We start from the raw sequence: 19,370 nt of genomic DNA, 5'->3' as shown, positions 1-19,370 counted from the left end.
ACCACTACTTGGGTTTGAAATCTCCAAAAGCTGCAGATGTACTGCTGCAGGCATGGTGGTGTTGGTGATTCTGTGGGTGGCAGTCTTCTTTGCAAGTCAATATTGAGCCAATCTCCCCCAATAGTGTTAAGGGGTATTGTACAACAACTGGAGGTGATACTGTCTGCTGGCTTAGATGTAAAAATTGGGGTCCTGAAGTCATTAAAGAGATTAAAGGAGATTGTAGGAGTATTAATGCAAGTTTCATTATTAGATTCCAACTTGAGTAAGTTTTCTGTCTAAATTTTCCTTGCAGTTTCAGCTTACGTTCTTCATGTCCTGTGAAGTGTGGTGTTTCTTTTTGTTTTTTTTAACTGTTGCTATGGATAGTTGAACAGCCACTTTGTTTCACCTCAATGATGAGAGTATCTGAGTGGGGAAGTGATCATTTTTTACTAGGGCTATCGATTAATTGCAGTTAACTCATGCGATTAACTCAAATTAATCACTATTAAAAAATTAATTGCAGTTTTAATTGCACTGTTAAACAAGACTACCAATTGAAATTCATTGAATATTTTGGATGTTTTTCTACATTTTCATATATATCTTATCTTCTGTGTTGTAATTGAAATCAAAGTGTATATTTTGGTTAAAAATATTTGCACTGTAAAAATGATAAACAGAAGAAATAGTATTTTTCAGTTCACCTCATACAAGTACTGTAGTGCAGTCCTTGTCCTGAAAGTGAAACTTACAAATGTAGATTGTTTTGCTTTTGAGTGCAGGTACCTAACAAAAAAAAAAATGTAAAACTTCAGAAGCTACAAGTTCACTCAGTCCTACTTCTTGTTCAGCCAATCGCTTAGACAAACAAGTTTGTTTACATTTACAGGAGATAATGCTGCCCTCTTTTTATTTACAGTGTCACCAGAAAGTGAGAACAGGCATTTGCACGGCACTTTTGTAGCCAGCATTGCAGGGTATTTACGTGCCAGATATGCTAAACATTCATATGCCCCTTCATGCTTTGGCCGCCATTCCAGAGGATGTGCTTCCATGCTGATGACGCTCGTTAAAAAAATAATGCGTTAATTAAATTTGTGACTGAACTCCTTGGGGGAGAATTGTACGTCCCCTGCTCTGTTTTACCTGCATTCTGCCATATATTTCATGTTACAGCAGCCTCGGATGCAAAGAAGGTACCAGTGTGAGATTTGTAAAGATAGCTACAGCACTGGATCCAAGATTTAAGAATATGAAGTGCCTTCCAAAATCTGAGAGGGACGAGGTAGGGAGCATGCTTTCAGAAGTCTTAGAAGAGCAACGCTCCGATGCGAAAACTACAGAACCTGAACCACTAAAAAAGAAAATCAACCTTCTGCTGGTGGCATCTGACTGAGATAATGAAAATGAACATGCATCGGTCTGCACTGCTTTGGATGGTTTTCGAGCAGAAGCCATCATCTACATGGACGCATGTCCCCTGGAAAAGTGGTTGAAGCATGCGCATCTGGCATGTAAATATCTAGTGATGCCGGCTACCACGGTGTCATGAGAATGCTTGTTCTCATTTTCAGGTGACATTGTAAACAAGAAGGGGACAGAGTTATCTCCTGCAAATGTAAACAGACTTGTTTGTCTGAGCAATTGGCTGAAAAAGAAGTAGGACTGAGTAGCTTTGCAAGCTCTAAAATTTTACATTGTTTTATTTTTGAATGGAGTATTTTTGTACATAATTCTGTATCTGTAAGTTCAGTTTTCATGATAGAGATTGCATTACAGTACTTGTATTAGGTGAACTGAAATACTTTTTTATAGTGCAAACACTTATAATCAAAAATAAATATAAAGTGAGCACTGTACACCTTGTATTTTGTGTTGTAACTGAAATCAATATATTTGAAAATGTAGAAATCATCCAAAAGTATTTAAATAAATGGTGGTCTATTATTGTTTAATCGTGATGAATTTTTTTAATCGCTTGACAGACCTATTATTTACCTTAGATACTTTACAGGTGTGTTGAATGAAATTAGTTAATAGTTTGTAAATTGATTTCTCTGCTTCAAAGGAACAGAACTATTGTAGAGCAAAATATTTTAAAGTGTCCAACTTCTCTTGAGAACTAAACTCTCATTCAGTTGTGAATTCATAGGTTTACAGAGTCTTAGATTCTAAGGCTGGGAGGGACCATTGTGGTGATCTAGTCTGACAACCTGTATGGCACAGTCCATAGAACTTCCCCAAAAGAATTTCTAGACTATATCTTTTTAGAAAAATGTCTAATCTTCATTTAAAAATAGTCAGTAATAAAGAATCCACCATGACTCTAGGTAAATTATTTCAATGGTTAATTACTCTCACCGTTAAAAATTGACATCTTATTTCCAGTCTGAATTCACTAGCTTCAACTTCCAGCCTTTGAATTGTTATCCTTTTCTCTGCTAGATTAAAAAGATCATTATAATTTTTTTTCCCCTCCTGCACATGCTTAGACTGTAGTAACCAATTCAGTAACCATACTGCATCTCTGTATTCTATTTGGCTGACTTCTTTCCATTTAGTCTAATTCAGTGGTTCCCAAACTGGGGTTCGCAAAATGTTACAAGGGGTTCTTGGGGAAAAAATTCCCTAATGGCAGATAGAGTTGTCCCTAGGAACCATGGGCAGCATGGGACCAGCAGTCCGGAGCCCCTGGACTTCCAAGAGCTAAGCCGATCAAAGCAAGCGTATCTATCACACTGAGGAGATTTAAACTTCAAGACTCCTTAGAAGAAATGGAAAGGGAGGTGGATATTTTTTGCTGTTTTAAAAATTAAATAGGCAGCTAGTATTGTTTTAAAAATTATGAAGAACAAGTTTAAGCTGTGTTGTAACATGCGTTGTTTGCCTGGACTGCTCAAGACCTGAATGCTTGCGTAGGAGGAACTCATTGAGTTCATTTCTTAAATACCTTCATGCTGTTTCACATCTGATACTTCTTGATGAAACATAGGAGCCTTGTCTTATAACAAGTGATTATAAGTGGTTATTCAAAGTGATGCAAGCTACGAAAGTGAGATCTTGGAAGTGTGTTGCCGTTTTCATAATGTAATAAAATACTGTAATAAGTAGTAATTAATAATAGTGTGTAATAAGCATGTCATAAAAACAAATTTTATATTTCCAAGATCACTGCTTTTATAATTTATATTCAGGTAAAGGAGAAAATCCCTGGAAATATTCATTTTTAGGAGGGGGTTCACGAGACTTGACATTCTAATGATGGTTAAAGTTTGGGAACCGCTGGTCTAATTCAAATGCTACAGAGAAATGATAGTATCAGTTAATCACAGGTCAGAAAAATACCCCATAAACTTCGAAAGTGCAAAATGGTATCTGACCAAGTGCACATCTCTCCAACACAGGTTATGCTCTTGATCAGTTACTCAGTTTTAACTTTTGCTTTTGATCATTTACCATAGTCATAGCTCTTTATACTTTTATTGTGAATCCAGGATATAAATGGAAGTGCTGCATTGTGTTTTCAAACTTCTGTAGACCAATTAAAATGAATCTTCAGGATCTGCTGACACTTAGTATGATAGCAAATTCTTTTAGAAGTGAGTTCTGAATGCATGAATTGGTTTCAGATTGAGTAAGGCCTTGGGCTTGATTGTCAAGATCTACAGTATCATGGACAACCTTTTTTTCTTTTCACAATGAGAAAGCAATGGCCTTTTGGCAGTGTGGTTGATAAAGCCTAGGATGAAGCTTGAGATCAAGACTTAATGCATTCTCTCAAAAGTGCTGAAGTATTAAATGAAGTACTGCAGGAGATAAAATTGAGCAAAAACCTTCAGAGTATGCCTCAAAGTCCATACATTAGTTTACCTTTCCTGCAATAACTGGTGAGAAAGTATCTCCAGACCCTGGAAGAAGGGAAGGTCAGATTCTGATATGTCTTCTTTGTGAAACTAAATGACTTCTTTAGTGCTTAGGTAGTATAATGATGGGTGAAAAAACACCCCCCTGAGCGCTGCAAGTTTCAGTGCTGTGAAGTGCCAGTGTAGACAGTGCACCAGTGCTGGGAGCCATTCTCCTCATGGAGGTTGTTTTTTACAGCACTGGGAGAGCTCTCTCCCAGTGCTGGTACTGCAACTTTCTTCAGTTTTTACTTCTGTATTATTTAGTCTGATAGATGTTTGTATAAAGCGTTCTTTAAAACGTTCTTTTTAGGGCTATTAGAGCCAACTGCAATATGTCCTATCTGTCTAAATGTAAAATTTTTCCCTTTCTCCCCTTTGGTTAGCAGGGACTGTACTTTCATTTTAAACAAAAAAAGTCTCAAACTTTTCACTGTGTATGGCACCAAATTTTATTTTAATTTTACACCAACTATAGTACTCACCAACTTCAAACTTCACAGATCTAAATGTTCTTATTTAGAATCATAGAGTTTTAGAGCTGGTCTACATTAGAAGGGCAGGTCGACTTAACTATGCTGCACACCTTATGCGATATACTTAAGCCAATCTAAGCCCTGGTGTATACACGACCAATTTTATTTGTCAATAAATAAATGTGGAGGCTCCAGAATGGCAATGGGGAACACAGGCCCACTGGCTGCACAGATGTCGGAGATCGCTGTGCGGTTCCCCCCTTCTCCTGGGGACATAGACTTGGCAGTGAGGCTGCACCAGGCCATGACACAGCGCAAGGCCCAGACCTGCCCCAGAAACATCTTGGGGCCCTGCCCGTCCACACCAGGCACATCAGGTATGGTAGGCAGGCTCAGCCCAGCAGGATCCACATGTGGAGAAGGTAGTGTGAGGGGGATACAGATGTGGGGTGAGAGGGTTCTGTGTTGAGCAATCTGGGTGAGGGCTGCTCGGTGGGGCGTCCGGATACAGTAGAGTTCTGGATGCACAGGGGCTTGTTGGGGGATTCTAGGTGCAGGGACAATGAGACTCTGCAGGGGGGTTCATGTGAAGGTGGTTGGGGCTTAGCGGGGATGTGTGTCTGTGTGTGAGAGAATGAGGCTTGGCGGGGGGCTCCGAGTGCCAGGGGGTGAGGGTCCAGGTGGAGGGGGTTTCGTGACTGGATTCTGAGCGGGCTGAGGCTTTGCAGGGGGGTCTGGGTATGGAGAGGTCTGGATGCATGGGGGTTGGGCAGACAGGGGAGCAGCTCCCTGCACAGTGACCGCTCCTCCCACAGCTGAGGAGCAATGGGGACTGGAAGTTAGGAGGGGAGGATGGGAAGTTTCCTGCACTGGGGGAGATTGCTGGGGGTGCATCTGACCCAGCCCCAGTCAAAATTAGCAGCTGAGCCAGGTGCAGGATAGGATCTGCTGGCCAGGGCTTCCCCACCCCTGCAGTGATTTACCTTTCTGCTTGCTGCTCTGGATGCCTGAAATGATGTGCCCGGGCTGCTCGAGAGGGGTGCATGACCATTGATGCAGTTTCTCTTTGCTTCCCTGTCAGAAGTCATTTTTCTGTGATGAAGCAAAGAAGTCTCCTGGGGACATGAATTCTGCACATGCGCAGTGGTGCAGAATTCCCCCAGGAGTACCTAATGTATGTACTGAAAGCAGTCCTATCCCCTCTGTTTTCTTTTTGTGAGACTAAACAAGCCAAGCGTTTCTGGTATCTTTTCATAAGATAGGCTCTCCAATCCCCATATCCTAGTAGCTCTTCTCTGGACCTGTTTCAGTTTAAATTAATCTGTCTTGAACATGGGTGACTGGATGCATGGGGGTTGGGCAGACAGGGGAGCAGCTCCCTGCACAGTGACCTGTTTAATCGGGGGGAGGGATAGCTCAGTGGTTTGAGCATTGGCCTGCTAAACCCAGGGTTGTGAGTTCAATCCTTGTGGGGGCCATTTAGGGATCTAGGGCAAAAATTGGGGATTGGTCCTGCTTTGAGCAGGGGGTTGCACTAGATGACCTCCTGAGGTCCCTTCCAACCCTGATAGTCTATGATTCTATGATTCTATGACTGAAATTGTACACAGGATCCAAGTGAGGTCTTATGGATGCCTTATATAATGTCATTAATACTTGTCCATCTCTAGTAGAAATGCTTTGCCTAATACATCCGAGGATTACAATTGCCCTTTTTTCACAGCCAGATCACATTGGTGGCTCATTGTAATTCAAATGACTAACTTTATTTTCCCCAAATCTTCGAGTTCTTCTCTAAAATTTGACATCTTCTGGTAACAAAAAGCCAAAACTAAGCTGCCATTGTTCAGCAGTGTCAGCATAGGATGACTCTGAAAGAGACCATCCTCCACAGAGTACTCTTGAGCCTATAGCAAAGTGCACTGGATTGGGAGCCAGCATACCATGGGTTACCTTTTCTGCTGACTAGTGTAAATCTGTATGCTTTACAGTTTTTACTGAGTAACGCTTTAGGTTGTTTGTCTTATGGATAAGGTAACTGAGGGTCTGATGGGTTGCTTACATTGTTTTTTAACAGAGCTGAGAATAAATTCTAATAGAACAAAGTCTTCTGCATTTCACCATACTGAAATTAGGCCAAATCTAGGATATTAAAAGCAACAACAACAACAACACAACGGGGAGGGGGGCGGGGGTGTCTGTGTGGAAATGGGGTGAGAGAGAGATGGGGAAAAGGAATCTGTTCTTCCCCAAAACAAACTCCTCTCCACTTAGCTTAATTTCCTCTGGGAAGATGTGTTACTGAGGATCCGGAAGTAAGCCAGTAACAATGATGTGTTTCTAGGGAGCAAGAGGACCCTCCAGGGAGGGGAGAGGTCCACAGTGACGGAAGACCAGCTGGGTGTCCAGTAAATACTAGATTCCCCACCCACAGCCAAGGCAAAAGAAGCTCTTCAAGAAGACCAGTAACATTTTAACTAACAAAATAGCATTTCAGACATCACATCTGGGGCAGAGAATGCTATCAGCAAATTCTTAAGTATTGGAAGAATTACAAGCATTCATTTTACATCATAGTAAAGATTAACAACTGCATCAAATTCCTGCTAGCTGAGGATGATACAGAACATGTGAATGTGTAAGTAACAGCAACACATTGGTGAAACCTAATCCTTGGCTGCTGGAAAGGAGGAACAGGCTGGGCCTTGCTGAGGGGTTTCATCTTTGATATCAACCTTGCAGTTTTTAACTTGAACCAAATCCCACTCCCAGCTGTTTTAAGAGTAGAAGCATTCCTAAGAGACTTATGACAGCATCTTTATCACTTCCACCCCTTTCCTAGTGCTACGAAGCAGTGGATGGTTTTGCAACTTTACCCTTCCTTCAGACACCTTTTTGGTTTTATGCATTACCTGACTGCTGCTGGTCTAGCTTTCCTAAGCAATAGCAGAAAATCACCGTTTTTGTCAGATTTTCTGTTGCCCTGGGGTATTGAATAACAGTGAACCTGAGAAGTCTTATCAACTTGCAAAGCAGTGAAAGCTCTGAACAGCAACAAAAGGCATTGAAGCTGTTTTTATATTCCTGAGGAGAACATTGCATCAGTTGACATTTGCTTCATTTTCACTAGGCAAATTTTGCAACCATAAGGGCTAGAAACATTTTAAAAGAAAAGCTAAAATTTTGTAGGAAATTGTATACACAGTTCTCCTCCTTTCATCCTCCACTTGCCCGGACACTAATTCCTACCCATCAGAGGGTGTCGTAGGCTTTTCTGCGGTGCTCGTTGCCAACATATCCAAGCACTTCACAGATAAACTAAATCTGAATGGTCATGTTCTACGTGCTTGTCTACCCTCTCAAGTTCAAATAGATGTGTTTTGCAGCATGCTCAGAAATCAGACTTTGGCTCTGCCTAATCTCTAGTAATTTTTTCCACAAAAGAAGCATGTGAACAGAACCCTTATTTCTCATGTGTTTATTTCTGGGCTTTGTTAGCTACATTGTTCCAGAAGGTTGCAGCAGTCCTGGGTTATGGATGATGGAGAGGTGGTCTGTGATGCAGCTGGAGCCAGATCTGTTGATAGCAGTGAAGATCAGGATGAGGATGTGGAACTGGTATTGAAAGAGAACTGGGAGCCAGATGAGGTGGGTAGAGCATCGAGATGATGTGCTTTCAGGCCTTGTCTTGAACAGGACATAAAGGTGTGATGTTAGACTGTCAGATGATGCACTGAAAGATTAAATTGCTTGACCAAGGTTATAACAACAGAGATGGGAATAGAACCAGGTCTCAGATGGTTGAGGTGAAGCTGGCTGAGACCTTGGAGACCTAGATTCTATTCCCAGTTCTGCCACTGTGACTTTGGTCAAGTCACTTAATTTCTTAATGATTCAGCTCTCTTATCTATAAAATGGAAATAGTGCCGGTCTTTGTGCTTGAAGAGATATAAGGATAAAAAGTGCACTATAAGTGCTAAGTATTAAGATGTATTAGTGGTATTTTCATGCTTTCTATAGGAAAATAATTGAGCTAATGCTGTTCTTATTTTTCAAGCTTGCTTTTGGTCTCTTCTTCCTCACTTGTCTGCCAGTTCCACTGTTGTGGTATGTTTTGATTTGTCAGTGGTCCCATTTCATATAATATTCAGGGGATCTACTGAGCTCTGTGCAAAAAAGAGGGACAGTTGGAGTTTTCACACTCCTAACTAATGGAATGCCATGTAATTTTGAGACGAGTCTTGCTGAAAAAAATGTAAACTCTGAGAATCTCTCTCAAGGGTCTAGGGCTATTGAACGTATAACATTCAGGATCAGAATCAGTGCTCAGAGTGCGAAATCATATGATAGTATTAATTAGGGATGGCAGGGTCCTCCAGAGGTCATCTAGTTCATGTCCACCCACTGTGCTGCGGCAGAACCAAATATACCTAGATCATTCTTGACATGTCTAAGGGCTTCTCTGTATGAATATTTAGTTCATGGCAAGCTGGGTTGTAAATCTGCCTTGCCCTAATGTGCTGCATACTAAGAGAATGTCTGTACTTCCACTAAAAGTTCTCTAGCATTCTTTTATCTATCCTGTTGAAAGCAGAGTAGATCAAAGTGCACTAATGTACGTAACTCTGGTGTATGTAAGCATGGCCCACACAGACACCTAGAGTATGTCTACCTTGCAATTAGACACCTGCGGCTGGCCCATGCTAGCTGGCTGAGGCTAGCTAGGGTCAGGCTAAGGGGCTCTTTTATTGCAGTGTAGATGTTTGGTCTTGGGTTGCAACACAGGCTCTGGGACCTTGCAAAGTGGAAGGGTCCCCAAACATCTACACTGTAATTAAATGGCCTTTAGCCTGAGCCCTGAGTCAGCTGGCACAGGCCAGCTGCGTGTTTTAATTGCAGTGTAGACATACCCTAAGTGTTGGCGTGGGCTCTGCTGCCACACACCAGAAGCTTCCTACTGCACTTGGTTCTCCTCTGCTTTGAAACTGGGTAGGTCAAAACACTAAACTTTTAGTGCAAAGCGGCAGGGTCCAAACAAACAGCGTGTGGTAGTTTACACTCCAGCTTGCTGGAAAATGCGTTTATGTAGACATACCCTAACTTGTTCTTAAAAAGCTCCAATGATGGGATTCCACAATCTACCCTGGTAACCCATTCCAGTTTAACTATCCTAATGTTTAGAAAGTTTTTCCTAATATCTAACCTAAATTTCCCTTGCTGCAGGTTAAACTGATTACTTGTCCTGTCTGCAGGTGGATATGGAAAACAATTGGTCAGTGTCCTCTTTATAACAGCCCTTAACATATTTGAAGACTATTACCAGGTCAGCCCTCAGCAGGGTGAACTGATTTAAATCAAAGTGATTTAACTTACCAAGACAATGGGCAAACCAGAGAGGTATGCAGTGCTGCTGTTTACCAGGATGGTGTCCCTTCTGCTGATACAGGAATGGAAGGAAGCTTCTGTCTTGAGAAAGCTGCATTGCCTTTCAGTGTGCATGCCAAAATAGAGCACAATCTTTGCCTTAAGTTCTCTTCTTTGACACCCACAAATCAGCATAAAGTGCATTATGAAATGAATAAAATTCTGCAGTAATTGATCTGAACCCAAGGGGTTTAGGTAGCCATTAATGCCTTATAATGGCTTAAAATCCATATGCGCTTTAAATATCTGTGTAGCCTAATTTGGGCAATTTACAGTATAAAATTTGAAGTTTCCTAAAAACTGGGGGCATTAATGACTGAGCCAAAGTACTATTTCTACTGCTATTTCTCTTTCTATATCTACATCTACAATAAACATGCCTACCATGCAGTGTTTCATTTTCTTTAAATCCTTGTGGTGCCAATATCATGAATAGGGGCATGGTGGACTGGGAAAGGAGGGAGAGTGAGCAGGAAGCAGCTTGGGAACATGGTGGTAGGGAGCCAGTACCCAGAGAAGAGTAAGAGAACAGTATCTTAAATTTCCCAGTGCCGCTGTATTGTAGTACAGTGCATAATACTGAAAGATACAGCACCACTCTGCAGCATTTTCTGGGTGATTGTCAGTATGGCTGTCCACATGGGAGTCTCATGTAATCTCTGAATCTGCCATGTTGTACAGTTCTTGGCTGCCCTGGAAAATCTTGGTCAACATGGTGTCAAAGGCTGTTTCTTGCTGTGTTGTCTGGGGTGCTTTGTGGAAAACTGTCCACGCCTTCTTAGGTATGGTGATGGCATTGCTAACAAAAGTGCTGTCCAGTTCCTGATAGCATGGGCAGGTAGTGGAAGCATTAGTGGAGGTCCTCTTCTTGTACCTTGCCTTCAGGTACTTCTACCGGAGCTCCTTTGCATTGACTCGGTACTGCATTCCCTCTTCTTCATTTTCTCTGCTCGTGTCTTATATGTGTCTGCATTCTGACAACTCTTCTCCAGGTGGGATTGTACATGCAGGCCTCCAAAGGGGGTAATAAAATCCAGGAGCTCTAGTGGGGTCCATGCAGAAGCATGGGGATGTTATGGTTACTATAATCGGTATATGACTGGGTGTGTAAACTCATCACTACCTGGTCTCAAAGGGGCACAATCTGGCTGAGTTCCAACATTTAATTGGAGAGGTGATAACAGGGTGGATTGGTCATATATCACATTGGCAGATGTGCAGGTGAATGAGCCTCTGATAGTGTGGCTGTTTGACACCTACAAGATCTCTATCAAGCATTCTTTCAACTACAATACCCACCTGCTGAAGTGAAGAAACAGATTGATAGAGCCAGAAGAGTTCCCAGAAGTCACCTACTACGGGATAGGCCTAACAAAGAAAATAACAGAATGCCACTAGCTGTCACCTTCAGCCCCAACTAAAACCCCTCCAACGCATTATCAAGGATCTACAACCTATCCTGAAGGACGACCCAACACTCTCTCACAAATCTTGGGAGACAGGCCAGTTCTTGCCTACAGACAGCCCCCCAACCTGAAGCGAATACTCACCAGCAACCACATACCACACAACAGAACCACTAACCCAGGAAACTATCCTTGCAACAAAGCCTGTTGCCAACTGTGCCCACATATTTATTCAGGGGACACCATCACAGGGCCTAATAACATCAGCCACACTATCAGAGGCTCGTTCACCTGCACATCTACCAATGTGATATATGCCATCATGTGCCAGCAATGCCCCTCTGCCATGTACGTTGGTCAAACTAGACAGTCTGTACGTAAAAGAATAAATGGACACAAATCAGATGTCAAGAATTATAACATTTATAAACCAGTCGGAGAACACTTCAGTCTCTCTGGATTTGTGCTGGAAATGGCCCACCTTGATTATCATACACGTTGTAAGGAGAGTGATCACTTTAGATAAGCTATTACCAACAGGAGAGTGGGGTGGGGGGAGAGAGAAAACCTTTTGTAGTGATAAACACCCATTTTTTCATGGTCTGTGTGTATAAAAACATCTGTATTTTCCACGGTATGCATCTGATGAATTGAGCTGTAGCTCACGAAAGCTTATGCTCAAATAAATTGGTTAGTCTCTAAGGTGCCACAAGTACTCCTTTTCTTTTTACATAAAAGTGCATTCTTGTTGGTTGTTATAACCTTAATACATATTCTTCACAACTCAGAGATATATGAGACACAAAGTGGGTCTCTTTTACGGCCTGCTGCCATTATAGGTTTTCCTGTCTAGTGAGAAAATGCTATAGTAAATCTCAAATCAATGAGGGCTACGCTCAGACCTCAAGACTTCTGGAATATGCTGCTCAAACAGTTTCACTTTTGTTTCTACATCCTGTCCCTTCTATCTCCAGACTTCTTCTCCTTGTCCAGATCTTTTCCGCCCCAACAATCTTTTATTCATTGAACGTTTTAAAACTTTTCACTTTTAGAGAGAGGTAAGAGACTGACTCTGTTACACTAATTTGCAGAGGGGCGATAGGGTTGAGGTTTGTTATTTTTCACCTCTATTTATTTATTTATTTATTTATTTAAAAACATTTTTGCAGTTAACAAGCTTGTTATTTCTGGAGACACACATCCACAGTTTGAGAACTGCAAAACTAAGCATCTCTGATGGTATCTTCTAGACTTAGCACTGAGTCCCATTGGGTAGATAGAGAAATAAGCTAAATAATCTATATAGCAGCCCCTGGAACCCCATAAGATTGGGTCTCTAATCCATGAACTATTGGAACTCATTTACAAAACATTTCTTAACCATTACATGAATATATTGTCTCATATTATAGAATTAGAATTTATAATCCCTATTCCATGATGAGATATCTTTGAGCTATAATGTATCTTAATTAAAACTATCTTTAGATAGGTTTTTCCTCAAAAAGCATTTTATCAAAAAAATCCGTGTTTTTTTTTATTTGTATTTTAAATATCATTGATTTTAATCCACCCTGTGATAAAGTCAAGATGACTATGGGACAGTGGAAGGGAAAACAGGTACATAGACTGATCCAGGTGTGATCTGGCGGGAGGACTGCCAGAAGTGGAGTAGTTAAAAATATGTCCATGTGAACCTTAAAGTGAGTATACTCACTTTAAAAGTGGAGCTACTCCTATTGCAAGGAGTATTGATTATTGTGCTCAAAAACGCCACATAATTAACTTGAAAAGATGTGGAGTGCAAGGCATTTTGAAGTGAACAAACTCAAGTTAATCCAGTGTAACTTTGTATTCAAGGCCTGAATGAGGTTAGCCCCTATCATGGGGGGCATAGGACCATTAACTGTTAACATTTCTGTCTCAATGTTATGGGAGAGGAGATGAATGCATTTGTCTGGGCTAATGTAGGGGGATTTGGTGAAACAGATTAACAAGTTGGAAACAGTCCTGCAAGTGACAGCTCAGTTTTTCCATCCTAGTCTCTCTGGATGGCTTTACACCATAAGTAAGTTAATTCTTAATGAATGGTTCAGAATTTTCTGTATATTTTAAATCTTCTTAACATCAGTATGTTTTAAAGTGGTGTGACATTTGGGGATTTAACTAATTTTAGAGGATTTCAGTCAAAATGTCCACAGATTAAACTCTTATGTAGTGTGGATTGTTGCTGAGTACTTGCATTCTATGAGACTATTCTGCAGGTTTGCTAGGTCAATGCAAAGGGAGTCCAAATTTCTCATTCAAGGAGGCTGAGCCCTCCAAGTCCCTCCCCTTCATCAGAGTTCTGCTTTCTCCAGTGTGGGGATTCATACTGCATAAATTGCAATTCCATCTGCTTTTTCAATAGCAAAAGTCATCTTATTTCTGTTCTGTTCAGTGTTTTACCATGCCTATTACCATGGTACCAGAATGCCTTCCACAGTTAAAAATAAGCAGTGACTAACCTCTGTTAAGTGGGGATCTTGTCTTCCTCTCCCTTAGGGAAAGATTGCACGTACATGGATTATAAAATCTTTAACTTGATATACCAGGGGGTGGTGTTGGACAGGCAAGATTCAAGTGTGCTTTGCATTTGTGCTGGAAAGTGATGAGCTTTGTGGTTCTAGTTCCTGTGCGATTCTGTTTTAATACCTTGGGTCAGCCTCAGAAAAACTCGTCTCCTTCACAAACAGGCTTCATTGTGGTAATAGACTGTTTCGTAATACCCGAGGAGACTTATTGATGGCAACTGAGGTCTGAGTGACATTAGCCCAGTCCATTTAGAGCTATGTAAATGAGAATGTAGACCTTAAGTTCGACATGGTATATACAGAAACCCAGTGGAGTACAGAGATGGTATACTCATAGTAACCTGCTTCGCTGAGAAAGGAAGCCACTGCATTCTGCACGGGTTTTCAATTTTCATTGGGTTGATGCTTTTAAGGCAAGAGACCTTGCATTGCTGTAATGCAGACTGGAAGTGACAAGGTATGTATTATTGAGGCTAGCTCTTGATTTAGTTCAAACTTCAAACATTACCATAGAATCTCGATAGGTAGAAATTCTATGCTTGAATAATAAGAAAGTAGCTGTAGGAATATACTAGTGGCCACCTGACCAGGATGGTGACAGCAATTGTGAAATGCTCAGGGAGATCAGAAAGGCTAAAGAAACAAAAAACCTCATAATAATAAGGGATATTAATTATTCCCATATTGACTGGGAGCATGTCACCTCAGGATGGGATGTAGAGGTAAAATTTCTAGACCATACATGACTGCTTCTTGGACAAGCTAGTCCTAGAACCCACAAAGGGTGAGGCAATTCTTGATTTAGTCCTAAGGGGCGGACAGGATCTGGTCCAAGAGGTGAATATAGCTGAAGAACTCACGAATAGGGACCACAGTGTAATTAAAATTTAACATTCTTGTATGGAGGAAAATACCAAAGAAACCTACCACCCTAGAATTTAACTTAAAAAAGGGGAACTACACAAAAATGAGAGACCCCCAAATTAAAAAAAAAAAAAAAAGTACACACATACATTTTAATACTATCATCTCAAACAGTGTAAGAGGACTAAGCCCTGGTCTACACTAGGACTTTAGGTCGAATTTAGCAGCGTTAAATCGATGTAAACCTGCACCCGTCCACACAATGAAGCCCTTTATTTCGACTTAAAGGGCTCTTAAAATCGATTTCCTTACTCCACCCCTGACAAGTGGATTAGCGCTTAAATCGACGTTGCCGGCTCGAATTTGGGGTACTGTGGACACAATTCGATGGTATTGGCCTCCGGGAGCTATCCCAGAGTGCTCCATTATGACCGCTCTGGACAGCACTCTCAACTCAGATGCACTGGCCAGGTAGACAGGAAAAGAACCGCGAACTTTTGAATCTCATTTCCTGTTTGGCCAGCGTGGAAAGCTGCAGGTGACCATGCAGAGCTCATCAGCACAGGTGACCATGATGGAGTCCCAGAATCGCAAAAGAGCTCCAGCATGGACCGAACGGGAGGTACGGGATCTGATTGCTGTTTGGGGAGAGGAATCCGTGCTATCAGAACTCCGTTCCAGTTTTCGAAATGCCAAAACCTTTGTCAAAATCCCAGGGCATGAAGGACAGAGGCCATAACAGGGACCCGAAGCAGTGCCGCGTGAAACTGAAGGAGCTGAGGCAAGCCTACCAGAAAACCAGAGAGGCGAACGGCCGCTCTGGGTCAGAGCCCCAAACATGCTGCTTCTATGATGAGCTGCGTGCCATTTTAGGGGGTTCAGCCACCACTACCCCAGCCGTGTTGTTTGACTCCTTCAATGGAGATGGAGGCAATACGGAAGCAGGTTTTGGGGATGAAGAAGATGATGATGAGGAGGAGGAGGTTGTAGATAGCTCACAGCAAGCAAGCAGAGAAACCGGTTTTCCCGACAGCCAGGAACTGTTTCTCACCCTAGACCTGGAGCCAGTACCCCCCGAACCCACCCAAGGCTGCCTCCTGGACCCAGCAGGCGGAGAAGGGACCTCTGGTGAGTGTACCTTTTAAAATACTATACATGGTTTAAAAGCAAGCATGTGAAAGGATTACTTTGCCCTGGCATTTGCGGTTCTCCTAGATGTAGTCCTAAAGCCTTTGCAAAAGGTTTCTGGGGAGGGCAGCCTTATTGCGTCCTTCATGGTAGGACACTTTACCACTCCAGGCCAGTAACACGTACTCGGGAATCATTGTAGAACAAAGCATTGCAGTGTATGTTTGCTGGCATTCAAACAACATCCGTTCTTTATCTCTCTGTGTTATCCTCAGGAGAGTGAGATATAATTCATGGTCACCTGGTTGAAATAGAGTGCTTTTCTTCAGGGGACACTCGGAGCCCATTCCTGCTGGGCTGTTTGCCTGTGGCTAAACAGAAATGTTCCCCGCTGTTAGCCACAGGGAGGGGGGAAGGTTGAGGGGTTAGTTACGCAGTGGGAGGAGGCAAAATGCGACCTTGTAACGAAAGCACATGTGCTATGTATGTAATGTTAACAGCAAGGATTACCCTGAAAGAGTGTAGCCACTGTTTTATAAAATGTGTCTTTTTAAATACCGCTGTCCCTTTTTTTTTTTCTCCACCAGCTGCATGTGTTTCAATGATCACAGGATCTTCTCCTTCCCAGAGGCTAGTGAAGCTTAGAAAGAAAAAAAAACGCACTCGCGATGAAATGTTCTCCGAGCTCATGCTGTCCTCCCACACTGACAGAGCACAGACAAATGCGTGGAGGGAAATAATGTCAGAGTGCAGGAAAGCACAAAATGACCGGGAGGAGAGGTGGCGGGCTGAAGAGAGTAAGTGGCGGGCTGAAGACAGGGCTGAAGCTCAAATGTGGTGGCAGCGTGATGAGAGGAGGCAGGATTCAATGCTGAGGCTGCTGTAGGACCAAACCAGTATGCTCCAGTGTATGGTTGAGCTGCAGCAAAGGCAGCTGGAGCACAGACTGCCACTGCAGCCCCTCTGTAACCAACCGCCCTCCTCCCCAAGTTCCATAGCCTCCACACCCAGACGCCCAAGAACGCGGTGGGGGGGCCTCCGGCCAACCAGCCACTCCACCACAGAGGATTGCCCCCAAAAAAGAAGGCTGTCATTCAATAAATTTTAAAGTTGTAAACTTTTAAAGTGCTGTGCTTAAAGTGCTGTATGGCATTTTCCTTCCCTCCTCCACCACCCCTCCTGGGCTACCTTGGTAGTCATCCCCCTATTTGTGTGATGAATGAATAAAGAATGCATGAATGTGAAGCAACAATGACTTTATTGCCTCTGCAAGGGGTGATTGAAGGGAGGAGGGGCGGGTGGTTAGCTTACAGGGAAGTAGAGTGAAACAAGGGGCGGGGGGTTTCATCAAGGAGAAACAAACAGAACTTTCACACCGTAGCCTGGCCAGTCATGAAACTGGTTTTCAAAGCTTCTCTGATGCGTACCGTGCCCTCCTGTGCTCTTCTAACCGCCCTGGTGTCTGGCTGCGCGTAACCAGCAGCCAGGCGATTTGCCTCAACCTCCCACCTCGCCATAAACGTCTCCCCCTTACTCTCACAGATATTGTGGAGCACACAGCAAGCAGTAATAACAGTGGGAATATTGGTTTCGCTGAGGTCTAAGCGAGTCAGTAAACTGCGCCAGCGCGCCTTTAAACGTCCAAATGCACATTCTACCACCATTCTGCACTTGCTCAGCCTGTAGTTGAACAGCTCCTGACTACTGTCCAGGCTGCCTGTGTACGGCTTCATGAGCCATGGCATTAAGGGGTAGGCTGGGTCCCCAAGGATACATATAGGCATTTCAACATCCCCAACAGTTATTTTCTGGTCTGGAAATAAAGTCCCTTCCTGCAGCTTTTGAAACAGACCAGAGTTCCTGAAGATGCGAGCGTCATGCACCTTTCCCGGCCATCCCACGTTGATGTTGGTGAAACGTCCCTTGTGATCCACCAGAGCTTGCAGCATTATCGAAAAGTACCCCTTGCGGTTTATGTACTCGGCGGCTTGGTGCTCCGGTGCCAAGATAGGGATATGGGTTCCGTCTATAGCCCCACCACAGTTAGGGAATCCCATTGCAGCAAAGCCATCCACTATGACCTGCACATTTCCCAGGGTCACTACCCTTGATATCAGCAGATCTTTGATTGCGTGGGCTACTTGCATCACAGCAGCCCCCACAGTAGATTTGCCCACTCCAAATTGATTCCCAACTGACCGGTAGCTGTCTGGCGTTGCAAGCTTCCACAGGGCTATCGCCACTCGCTTCTCAACTGTGAGGGCTGCTCTCATCTTGGTATTCATGCGCTTCAGGGCAGGGGAAAGCAAGTCACAAAGTTCCATGAAAGTGCCCTTATGCATGCGAAAGTTTCACAGCCACTGGGAATCTTCCCAGACCTGCAACACTATGCGGTCCCACCAGTCTGTGCTTGTTTCCCGAGCCCAGAATCGGCGTTCCACAGCATGAACCTGCCCCATTAGCACCATGATGCATGCACTGGCAGGGCCCATGCTTTCAGAGAAATCTGTGTCCATGTCCTGATCACTCACGGGACCGCGCTGACGTCGCCTCCTCGCCCGGTATCGCTTTGCCATGTTCTGGTGCTGCATATACTGCTGGATAATGCGTGTGGTGGTTGATGTGCTCCTAATTGCCAAAATGAGCTCAGCGGCCTCCATGCTTGCCTTGGTATGGTGTCCGCACAGAAAAAAGGCGCGGAACGATTGTCTGCCGTTGCTCTGACGGAGGGAGGGGCGACTGACGACACGGCTTACAGGGTTGGCTTCAGGGAGCTAAAATCAACAAAGGGGGTGCCTGTACATCAAGGAGTATTTCAGGCAGGACTTCACGGAGGGTTCCAATAAGAAATGGTGCACCTAAGTTACCGTTCTTATTGGAACAAGGAGATTAGCCTGGCCTCTGATTGATACATGGCTAGATTTACCTCGCTGCACCTTCTCTGTGAGTGACTGCAGTGTGACCTAGAGGAATGAGTCCCCTAGACAGGGGAGGAGGCAAATGAGTACAAAATAAATCTGGTCTATTTCTTGTTTTGACCCACTCCATCTATCTTTTACATCTTTGGCTGGCAGCAGACGGTGCAGAAGGACTGCATGCCATCCACATCTCATGGCTGCTCGGCAGAAGATGGTACAGTACGACTGCTAGCCATCCTCATCTCTTGCCTGCCTGGCAGAAGATGGTACAATACGACTACTAGCAATCCTCATCTCTTGCCTGCGTGGCAGAAGATGGTACAGTACGACTGCTAGGAGTCCGTATCGCCTGCCCGCTCACCATAAGACGGTTCAATAGGACTGACTGCAGGACTAAAGAGAATGACCTGGTAAAGTCACTCCAAATTTAGTCCCTGCGCCCATGTCTGCCCAGGCGCTCCCAGCCGACGTGGCCAGGAGCACCTCGGACACGACGAGGACGACTACCAGTCGTATTGCACCGTCTGCTGCCAGAAGGCAATGGGTTGCTGCTACTGTGCAGCAAAGCCGTACCGCGTCTGCCAGCACCCAGGAGACATAGGGTGACGGTTACCTAAGCGGGCTCCATGCTCACCGTGGTACGGCGTCTGCACAGGTAAGTCAGGAAAAAAGGCGTGAAATGATTGTCTGCCCT

At 43.6% G+C, this 19,370-nt stretch overlaps 2 protein-coding genes across 2 annotated transcripts in view; both read left to right on the top strand.

Moving 5' to 3' along the window:
* SPPL3 (signal peptide peptidase like 3) overlaps nucleotides 1-19,370 on the top strand; it is a 147,705-nt gene that overhangs the window by 8,942 nt on the left and 119,393 nt on the right. The window lies entirely within an intron of this gene.
* LOC140898898 (uncharacterized) lies at nucleotides 9,052-17,466 on the top strand. The gene is made up of 2 exons (XM_073313433.2): nucleotides 9,052-15,758; nucleotides 16,346-17,466. The coding sequence occupies exons 1-2, from the start codon at nucleotides 15,320-15,322 to the stop codon at nucleotides 16,642-16,644; spliced, it is 738 nt and encodes a 245-aa protein (XP_073169534.2). The 5' UTR covers nucleotides 9,052-15,319; the 3' UTR covers nucleotides 16,645-17,466.

Source organism: Lepidochelys kempii, chromosome 15 (assembly GCF_965140285.1).
Source record: "Lepidochelys kempii isolate rLepKem1 chromosome 15, rLepKem1.hap1, whole genome shotgun sequence".
Taxonomy (NCBI): Eukaryota; Metazoa; Chordata; order Testudines; family Cheloniidae; genus Lepidochelys; species Lepidochelys kempii.
This window is presented reverse-complemented; position numbering and strand designations above follow the sequence as displayed.